Source organism: Anarhichas minor, unplaced genomic scaffold (genome assembly GCF_050575085.1).
Source record: "Anarhichas minor isolate MPS153535 unplaced genomic scaffold, ASM5057508v1 ptg000026l, whole genome shotgun sequence".
NCBI classification, from domain to species: domain Eukaryota; kingdom Metazoa; phylum Chordata; class Actinopteri; order Perciformes; family Anarhichadidae; genus Anarhichas; species Anarhichas minor.
In genome coordinates this window covers 3,202,501-3,213,092 of record NW_027466472.1, presented here as the reverse complement: position 1 = coordinate 3,213,092, position 10,592 = coordinate 3,202,501, and the positions used below count along the sequence as shown (strand labels likewise).

General features: G+C 42.9%; 1 protein-coding gene across 3 annotated transcripts in view; it reads left to right on the top strand.

The window, feature by feature from the left end:
- The first annotated feature begins 510 nt into the window (after positions 1–510).
- Positions 511–10,592, top strand: part of rap1gap2a (RAP1 GTPase activating protein 2a) — a 66,910-nt gene continuing 56,828 nt past the window's right edge. For all 3 annotated transcript variants that reach the window (XM_076100286.1, XM_076100288.1, XM_076100287.1), the window contains exons 1-2: positions 511–1,307; positions 4,288–4,323. In XM_076100286.1, coding sequence (XP_075956401.1) covers positions 1,264–1,307; positions 4,288–4,323 — 80 coding nt within the window. In that variant the 5' untranslated portion in view covers positions 511–1,263. The remainder of the gene's footprint in view (positions 1,308–4,287; positions 4,324–10,592) is intronic.

Genomic DNA, 10,592 nt, shown 5'->3' with positions numbered 1-10,592 from the left:
TTACAAATAGGATATAAAACTACTTTTTTTTTTGGAACACTGAATCGTAAAGTATACCATGAGGTTTCTTGAAGTTCAGTGTGGGAACATTAACTCTGACAGCGAGACCTGTCAAATCTGGACTGAGGAGGAAGGGTGTCAGGAAGGACACTCCCTTCGGTCACAGCATGGGAGGTTTCTATGTATGTACCGCAGCCTGACTTCACGGCAGTTCAACCCCTCCCTTTCCCCTTGAATAGTCTAATATAGCACTCTGTGTTACAAAATGAATCCAGTTTCACTCAGCTGTTGAGCATCTGGCAGAGGTTAGATTCAAAGTTTTAATAGATTTTATGTCTCAGTACTTTTGAAGCTATGCACACGTCAAAACTAAATATTAAGGCTTAAGCTTTTTGACTGGACACATGATCTCAGTGTTATTGTTTTTACTGTATCAGACAGCAGTATACTTGTATACGGTGCTGTGGGTGTTTTGTCATTTTAAGTATACTTTGCCTTATCTTTGCCCATTCGGGGCGTTTTTACATTTTTCTGTGTGAGTGAGACCTGTGGCTCACCACGGGTTACACAGTGCAGGAAGTGACCTAATATGCTGGGTGTGGGCTTGTGGGAAGACCACAGATGTTGAGGCCGGTTGTGTGACGATTCAAGAGTCAAAATGCTACTGCATCTGCAGAACAGCTCTCAGTGAATGAGTGTGTTCGGGATACAAACACAGAGGCTCAGATGGGAGCTTTTGGCCCCTCCTCGCTCCTCCCCTCCTCGCTCCTCCCCCTGCTGAAATGTGTGTATCAGTGTACCTGTATGTGTCAGATTGTGTGTGTTTAACAGTCTGTGAAAGCCAAAGATTAAGCAGTGTTTGAGGACAGACGTTGACTGGTCAAGTGGAAAAAGAACAACTCTGGGGCGACGGGTTGACAAAGAAGAAGTGAACAAAAGAGGAAAAACAAGAGCGTAGATAGAGACGAGAGGGAGGGAGGTTGGGTCAGAGAGAGACACAAAGTGCAAGTATACACAGTATAGAGAGAGAGAGAGAGAGAGAGAGAGAGAGAGAGAGAGAGAGAGAGAGAGAGAGAGAGAGAGAGAGAGAGAGAGAGAGAGAGAGAGAGAGAGAGAGAGAGAGAGAGAGAGAGAGAGAGAGAGAGAGAGAGAGAGAGAGAGAGAGAGAGAGAGAGAGAGAGAGAGACTGTCAGCAGAGCATACACTTCCCAGAGGAGACAGCCTGAGAGCGAGAGAGACTGCTGAAAAGTTCAGTCTGACAAAATGCTGAGGAGGAAGAGAAGCGTGTCATTCGGTGGATATGGATGGTATGTTCCCTTTTCCTTGGATGCTCATGACTGTGTGTGTGTGTGTGTGTGTGTGTGTGTGTGTGTGTGTGTGTGTGTGTGTGTGTGTGTGTGTGTGTGTGTGTGTGTGTGTGTGTGTGTGTGTGCATTATGTATGCACAGGCTCATTGTTCTGAATACGGTTGTAGAGTGAGTTTAAATGATGCACATCATGCTGCTGAAATGTGTATGTGCTGCATGTTGTGGGTGTGTGTGTGAAGCAGAAATGTCATCTTTTTTTCTCAAAAGGAAGGATGGGTGGAGGGCCGAGGCTGCTCCTCTGTGTCACACCTCTGACACTTTGTCCTTTGTATGTGTGTGAATGTGTATGTGTGTGAATGTACAGTTTCACTCTGTGCTGTCTCCGTTCAGGGGAGGGATTACAATCAACAGGCTGCTTTGTCTGTTGCTGTTGCTGCTGTCCTGTTATGGGACTATGGGCACAGCTCTTCCCAGTCATGTCCCCCCGCTCTACTGGCCCGATAACAGTTCCCATGATACAGCACAGAGGAAGATGCCAGGGAGCCTATTTAGCGCTGAATGTGCTCACACACTCGGATGGAGTGTTTTTGTGCTGGCTCCCATGCTTCTTGTCGTTTTGACACTGAAGCGCTGCTTCAGAGCACTTAACCTTCCCAGCTGGGCTGAGGGAACACGTCCTGGCAGACAGGCTGTTATAACCTGGAACAAAGCTGTAGAGCTGCACATGTATCAGGATTAATTATCATAGAAACAAAAGAGATTCAGATATTCCTTTAGAAAAACTGTTTAGGACTCCACCAATTTCACACATAAAATAGCCTACTTGCCCTGTTAAACGTATAATGAGATTTATTTTTAATAAGAAAATAAGATCTTAAAAATGTGCCAATAAGTTATGCTGGGGTAGCTTTTTTTTTTTGCTAAATACTAAATGTGTTGCCGCTGTTCTGCAGGCAAACTAATCCAAGATTTAAGTGAATGTAAATGTGGGGCAAGTCTAGTGGATTATTTTTAAGAAATCATGGCCTTTAACGGATTACATTTTGCGTGCAGCAAAGACGGACAAGCAGACACACTGTGAGGGGATAATAACATGCATTCGTCCTCCTCACTCAATGGTCTTATATGACAAAAAAAGCTCTGCACTAAGCCATAGCACGCTGTATCCAACTAACAGCCGGGTTTGAGGTTGAAGCCTCACATTGTGGTGCCATCGTTTTATTGTTATTTATAAAGAAGGAACATCAAAATATCATTGTATTGAGGTTAAACACCTTCTTGCCTCGGAGGAGATTTTGGACACTTTATGAGCTTTCGTGTTGCACCACCCACAGGCCGACTACATTAAAATGTCTAAGAATACTACAATTTTCAGCGTGGTGATGGCTCTAGCAATTTTTAAAACGTAAGGTGCAATGTATATGCAAGCCTCTCGGGACAATGTATGGCTCTTTGGGTACTTTTATATCACATCATCTGAAGCTTTAAATGATCAGTTTCTCTTTTTGGACGTGGACGGATTCACATATGGCGAGTTCAAAGTGAAAGCATTACCAAATGTAGGGCTGACTTTGAGCAGGCAGGCCACAATTTTGTCCCCATAATGTGTTTACGTGCACACAGTCAATTGTAGTATTACCTTACTCTCCAAGATGTGGGGTGAATAAAGCTTACACATAGTGTTTGATGATTCAGGCTTGAGGTGGGTTGTGTATCTTCTCAACTGCTTAGCAATACATCCTGTGAGAGCACAGACTGCAGGGCCATTTCAATATGAAAGAAGCTAACATTTGTCAGCCAGCAAGATCAGATACCATCGAGACAATCATCTGTCACTGCGGCAGAGAAACCGAGTGTAAGATGTCCACTGGGAATGTTTGTGTTTATTGTTTTAACTAACTGTATTTCAGTTGGCTGAGGTGCCTCTTTAATAATGCATCATGCTGACTTTTATATTAACTACAGTAGTTGCATTAACTACTTCACTAGCTCTTGCTCAATAGGAACCTTTCATAATCTTGACATCTGAATATGTAGCATACTGAAGCTCAGGTCTCTCTGCCTTTCACTCTGTTGACGCTGCTGTAATGCATTCTGTTGTTGATAACATTCATAAACCCTGAGAAAAAATGCAAATGATATTCGAAACATCCAGGTTGGGTGATGGTACAGTAAAAACAGTGTGCGCTGTGTGTTTGTATGTGTGTGTTTATCGTGAGTGTGTGTGTATCTGCAGGAAATGGATCAGGCAACGTTCTGCACGGTTCCGCCTGCAAATTAATGGAATTAAAGAAATAATTTCATCACATCCTCTTTAGAGAGTCATGCGAGATACATTCATGTGCACACACACACACACACACACACACACACACACACACACTAGCAAATGAGGTGAAAAACATCAATATATTTGTATCTCCTGTTTCCCTCAAACATAAGCCTCACACAGATCCTCCTCTATCAGCAGCAGCAAATAGCAGCTGAAGTAAAAGGTTGTTAATTTTATATTTTCTGACTTCATGTTTTTAGTACGAACAGAACGTAGTGAAGCATGAATAAGTCCCCTATAAACCCTGAGGCTTCTCATAACCGGTCTGAGCAGCTTGTAGAGATGTAACCTTGTTCAATCAAATCAGCTGTCATAAAGTGTGCTCGGCTCTCTGCCAGTGACTTTACACTCATCTGTACTGTACACAGTGTCTGTCCTCAGACTCTAGTATGAATTAAAGATACTTTATGCACATAAGCTCACTTATTTCTATGACCTATTTGATGAAGTCTCACTCCTCACCATTTTGAATCGGTGTTGTTCATGTCCTTATTACTGTAAAAAAAGAAAAAGCACTCACAGCAAAGAAGTTAATTGCTGCTTTTTAGCAGTTTGTATCAGAGACGTGATCAATAATCTCTCTCTCTCTCTCTCTCTCTCTCTCTCTCTCTTCTCTCTGTCTGCCTTTCTCTTCTGCTTCCTCTCCAGGATTGACAAGTCCACTTTGTCTGCACTAAAATCACGGTAAGTTCTATTTTTTAAATCTAACAATTAAATCTAGTCATCGTTAATATTCTGATCTTGGTTAGCGATGCAAAGCCATAATTTGTGTAACGGTGCTTGAGGAAAAATTCCCGGGAAGCACTGGTGTGTAACAGTTCACAAATGAACACTGAGACTGTGGCTTTGGCTGAAAAGATACTTTCAACCCAGACATAATTTCCACTTGATTAAAAACTCAGCAACTGATTCACTTTACAGCTATGCTTCATCACCTCGTTGTTTACTCTTTACCCGACACCTCCTCTCTTGCCTTCATGTGCCGCTGTGTGAGGAATGTGTTTAAAATAATCTTGGGCAAAGCACTCAACTCCTTGCGGCTCCGGTCAGTTGTAGTTGAACTCTGTGTTTGTATTGTGGCTCCCAGGTGTGAATGTGGCTTAAATAGGAAGCCGCAAGAGTTTAATTTTAATAATACAGAACATTTCTAATTCTTTACTTTTACAGTAGTTGGACTTATAGAAGGTACATATTCACATCGAAGAACTCCAGATTTCATTGTGTCTTAAACCAAAAATAAACCCATTCACGTATAGATATACTGGACAGTTCATTTTCTTCTTGGACAAGTTGTTGAAGGCTTCTAATAAGGTTCAGACTATAGGATGAACAACGGGGCATCATTTCAGTCTCATGGTTCATGTTGATTAACTGGTTACTGTCAGAGCAAGAAGCTACTGGGTTCAGATCCCACCGGTTAGCATGAGTGTCTCTCCCAGTCAAAGACCTACATGTTAGACATCAGCAGTACTTGGGCTTTTGCCCTTGATCGACGCGCTGGCCCCAGAGGTGGAGAGGGTCTGTGGGCATTGAAATGTGGCTGCCCACTGTTAACACAGTAAGGATGGGTCAAATGCAGAGGACTGATTGTCCCACACGGAATGATAAAGTATAACTCAACTTAATATTACATAACAATCTAATATAACTGGGTTATGCAGACTATCTGCAGGATAGTTTAAACGATGTTGCTTTTAACACAAGTCACAATCAATGTAAAAACACATCATTTCCTACGTTCTGCCTCCCTTTATGGTGGAAATGTCTTTATTTATGTAAAGAAAACAATAAACTCATGCGTCACTCTCTCAGGCATTCTGTATTGCTTTCAAATATTTATTCTCCTGTAGATCAACTTCTCTTATTTAATATTCTCGCTGCTGAGTAAACACACATGTAGGCGTGTCCCCCCCCCCCCCCCCCCTCTCTTGTATGTCTGTTGATTGGGGAAGTAACCTTTTTAAATGTGCATGTGGTGCCTATTCACCTCGCTGATACATCAATGCATTTTAACTAAATTTATGAACCCCTGGACTTTAACATTTCTGTTTACTACAAAGATAAAGCAAATACATTTGCTTAAATATTGTGAGGGACAAATCTGTCCCCCCGAAATATTAGCAGGGACATGTCCCTACCGTCCATATGCAAATCTGGACCCTTGTGATCTGTCATAGCTGCAGTAAGCGGCCCTGTGCTGCTCCACCACTGTTGATGCTTGATTCATTGGACAGCTGCCATTGTTCGCTCCCTCTTGAGTCGTGTGTGTTTTGAAAACAATGTGACAATGTTCATCAGATAATTGTGAGTTTCCTTTACAATTCGTAGCTGTAAAAGGAGAAGTAACAGTGGGGGGGGGGGGGGGGGGGGGGTTGTGACGTGCGACTGGGTTGAGCAAGTTGTAGAGTCCAATAATTTAAAGTGAAAATGACCATTTGAGGTATAAATCACAACTTTAAGGTCAAATGAGTTCTGGAGTGGAGTGGATAGCTAATGTGAGCATCATTTGCTGAGTAGTGTGCCTGCTTCACGCTCGATGAGGATGTGTGAGGAGCTTCTCTTTGTTGAAACAAACCACCGGCTAGCCCTGCTAATGGAGGTTGCCTTAGTGATGGGAGGTGAAGGGCCTCTCTGTGTGTGTGTGTGTGTATTTAGATCAACTCTGTCTGTACCCAAACCCCACTTTCTACGTGTCTCCCTCACTTTAGAGTCCGTTACACTGACATTTACTCTCTGAACAAACATGTCAAGTCGTCCATATTTGCCGTGATGGCGCCACCTGTTTGCTAGCTGTTTTGCCTACGCCTATGGAGAAATACAATGTTTTTTCCGTTCACTTTATCTAGTTTGTTTGTTTTGTCTAACCAAGTCCTGCTCATGGAGAAGTCTCGTTGTGAAATCTGAATATTGAGCAGCAACAGGTTCCTCTCTTCACAGCATTCTTCCTCTGTGGTGCATTAGGTCCCAGCACCCACAGGAACAACACCAGTCTCCTGAGCTTTGAGGCCTTGCAGCAGCTGGTTCACCCTCCCTTGCCTGTTGCCCTCCATCTCTTAATCTGTATACTCTGGCTCAAATACGTACGGGCAGCCATCGAATTCAAAGGCCTCAGCCGCATTGTCAAAATCCTCTAAATGTTCAGCCATGACATTGAAAGTATTTTAGATTACGCTCAGCTTTCTGTTCTCCATCACAACAAACTCTGCCCGGCCGGCACTCGTGTTTCCACCGCTGTCTTCCAGCAACACGTCACCTCACGAGAGGGAGACTTGAGTGAGTGAGTGATTCTTTCTATCTTTTCTTTCTATAATGTTGCCAGAAAACTAATGAAGACTAAATAAGAGTTTCAGGTGTATTTTGAGGCTGTAAAAGGTTTTATGAGAATAGTTAGCATGGCGCTTCTATTTGTGAAAGTCAAACTCTTTAATAATCTATAACATGAATGTGAGACACCGGATTAAAATGCTGGACTCCAAAGGCCACGATGATAAAACCCTGAACAGTGCAGGTTTGTTGTTTCAGAAGTACAGCTTTAGCCTACAAAACAAGGTTAGTCTGAGTCATGTAAAATAGGTCTTGTCTGTTATCTACAGTGTTCTCAGACGCACACACGCACACATCCATTGTCTCCCTCGGTCCCTGGCCAGGTGTCATTAGACCGTCTGCTCTGGAGTGGCTCTGCATATGAATCAGTGAGTCGTGACTCCTGCTTCAGCCGCCGCTCTACCCAGACACTGAATAGCACCAATTTGTGTGTGTGTGTGTGTGTGTGTGTTTGATCCAGGTGTTAGATGTAAGAAAACACTGCACAGACAAGCACCTTAGATTTAAGAAAGCTAGGAACAGAGATGACACTTCGGAATAGAAAGGATTAATAGAATAGATGGATGTCAGATTTTGATTTATTCTTTCTTGTCTTTTTCCAATGTAATTTGTTGTCACAGCGTAGAGGGAAGGTCTGCTCAATCAATCAAAATTGTAAGAAAAATCGCAATATGGCCCACTATTTGTGTTTCTAAATACCATTTTTAATTAAATATTGTGCTGCAGAGATCAAAATAGTCACTATTAGGCTTTTTTCAGCCCTTTTACAGAGACCCACATAAATACGTAGGCGTATGAATACATCATACACCACAACATAACACACGAAACACACATCAGATACGTCCACATTTATAGTTCGTCTACCCAAACATAAAATGGCTCCCACTTAAAATCCAATTAAAGAATGGAAAGATTGAGAAGTGAGTTCATCATCTGTTGTGCGGAAGCTTGACATACGACAGGGGATTTCTAGAATTGTTTTCAATATATATATATAGCGAAAAACCATTAAAAATGATGCCATTGTGAGTCACAGCAGGCATGACTCACAGCTTGGCATGCTCCTATTTTATGACTTTAAGCTGACTCTCCTCTGTAGTTGGTAGCTGGACTTGTACAGGGAGGAATATATAGCAGAATAAAGCCACAAAGGAAAAAATGGAGAAGTGGAAAAGCTGAAGTGGAAGGCCAAGGTGACAAAAACATCAGATGGATGGTGCAGTTCAAAGTTTGTGGCTGCAGGGCAGCAGGTGTGAAGACTTTACTTTGTTGTCCTCTCCCTTTTCCGCCCTGCATACTCTCAGGTCATGGTGTGCTTTTTATTTTCTCCATCACGTCAACTTTCTCTCCCTCTTTCTCCCCCTCTCCTCCCTCTCCTCTGTCATTAATCCCCAGTGTTCCTCTGCCTCTCCTCTGCTCGTGCTTGCTACAAAGAGATCTCTCCGCCTTCGCCGTCCACACAGCACCTCATTAATAACTGCATAATCAAACCTGTGCGTGTGTGTTTGTGTTTGAGCAAACACATGCATCTGTTTATGGGTTTTGTCTTGAAGTGGTGGCGAGGGTGAATGAATATTACAAGTGGACCAACAGGGATAATAGAGGAGAGACAGGATGAAACACAGAGAGAGAGAGAGAGAGAGAGAGAGAGAGAGGGAGGGCGAGAGGTTGCACCTGATCGGCTTCTTATCAGAGTGCGACGATGCCCCGCAAACTGTGGTGAGTAACGGCTGTCTGTCTTCTGTGTATTTTTACACAGTCTGCATACTTGTAATTATTTGATTACAGTAAGTTTCTTTTTTTAATGTTCCAGCTCTTCCTAAGTTGTTACAAACCTGCAGTTCATCTGTAGAGGAGTTGATGTACATCATGTAAGGACTGCTGGCTGAACAAGTTCCTGTTTAAAGACATTTTATGTCTCAACTGACATTTAGCTTCTGAGGTCTTTATTGGATTTTGATGTCCCAGTGCACATTTCATTTATTTCATCATAAAATGAATTGCCCTCATAAGAGGTGATAGTAATGGGGAAAGATTTATTGGAGCTCAAAGATTGCTTCATTGATTATCACAGTTCTCTTAACATGTGGGGATAATATGCAGAGCTATCTTTTGTAGTTATTGTGCATTGTAACATGTTTTTAATGCATGTATGTGGATTCCAGGATGAGTACCTACTGTTGATGTCACAGTGACTAATCTGCAGAAACACATAAACACAGAGGAAATGAAAAGTGGTTCCTGGATTGAGTAAGAATAACTGAGTAAGTAGAGTGGACTACAGTAGAGCCAAAACGAATATAGCAGCATGGCAGAGTGGATAAGAGATTGTGTTGTTGTTGTTGTTGTTGTTGTTGTGTTTCTTCAGGATATTTGACGCCTCCAATCATAAAACTTTATTAGCTTTGTGACTTAATCGGTATCAGTCTGAAGGATGAATCACCTGTGTGTCACTGTCTAGCTCCCGGTTTGTCTTGTAAGAGCTGCTGGTGTCCAGCACACTGTGTCCTTATGTCTTGCTTCATATACATGCTGTAAGACGGCTTTATGTAGATCTCCACAATGTAAGTACCAAAACAAATTACTTCAGTATTTTGTTTTCAGGCTCAACCACAGATGGCTAGAATTTTTCAATCTGGCCAACTGTCTGCCTGCTGTGTGTGTGTGTGTGTGTGTGTGCGTGTGCGTGTGCGTGTGCGTGTGCGTGCGTGCGTGCGTGCGTGCGTGCGTGCGTGCGTGCGTGCGTGCGTGCGTGCGTGCGTGAGAGAGACAGAGAGAGTGTCTGCAGCCAGCTGCTTCTAATTCCGCGATGATACTCGTCGTCATGCATTATTCCCATCCTCCTCGTTTGTCTCCCTCTCTTCTCCTCACCTCTGCCAGTCTCTGCTCGGTTCAAACAGAGCAGCTGCTGACATCTGAGAGCGCCATAGCTCACAGCGCTGTGGTGTGGTGTGGATCCACAGGCACCTGTGGCGTTCTCCTCTCTGCCTTCAGGGGATAACGCTGCAGCCAGGCCACTCCTTGCTGGGTGGTGCTGATTAGTAGATCTCATGTAGCATTTGATTAACCTTTTTACCAACTATATTTTGAATCTTGGGATCCTTTTGTTTACGCCTGTGTCATCTTATATTTGACCTTATACCATTTTGCACATATAAGAGAATGGATGCATGGTAGTATTGTCCACCTCAGTTGGATTGACAGGCAGGATGCGTGACTGGAATGAGGCTGAGATTAAACAAGGGGTCTTGGAGAAAATAGGCTTCGAAGAAAATATGAAAGAGGTATAAAAAAAAAAAAAAAAGTAGAGGAGCCTGATAAGAGGAGTTGCCTCCTTCCTACAGCCGTCCCCTCCCCTTATCGTTGTCTAGTCATAGTTTTTTGTGGCCAGGTGTAAATGTTATCTGTCTGCCGGCATCACGGAAAAGAACGAAAGGGCTGCTGCTATTTCTGGAGCCTGGCATTTACTTTATCTCCTGCTACACCTTTTTATATTGCAGGGACCGATGGACAAACACGGGAATAAATGTCTGCTGGTATCATATTTACTTTAGGTGATGGCTTATTAAAGCTCAAGGCCTTGCTCTGCAGAGAAGAAGAAGCAATGATTAGTCACAAGGAGGTTG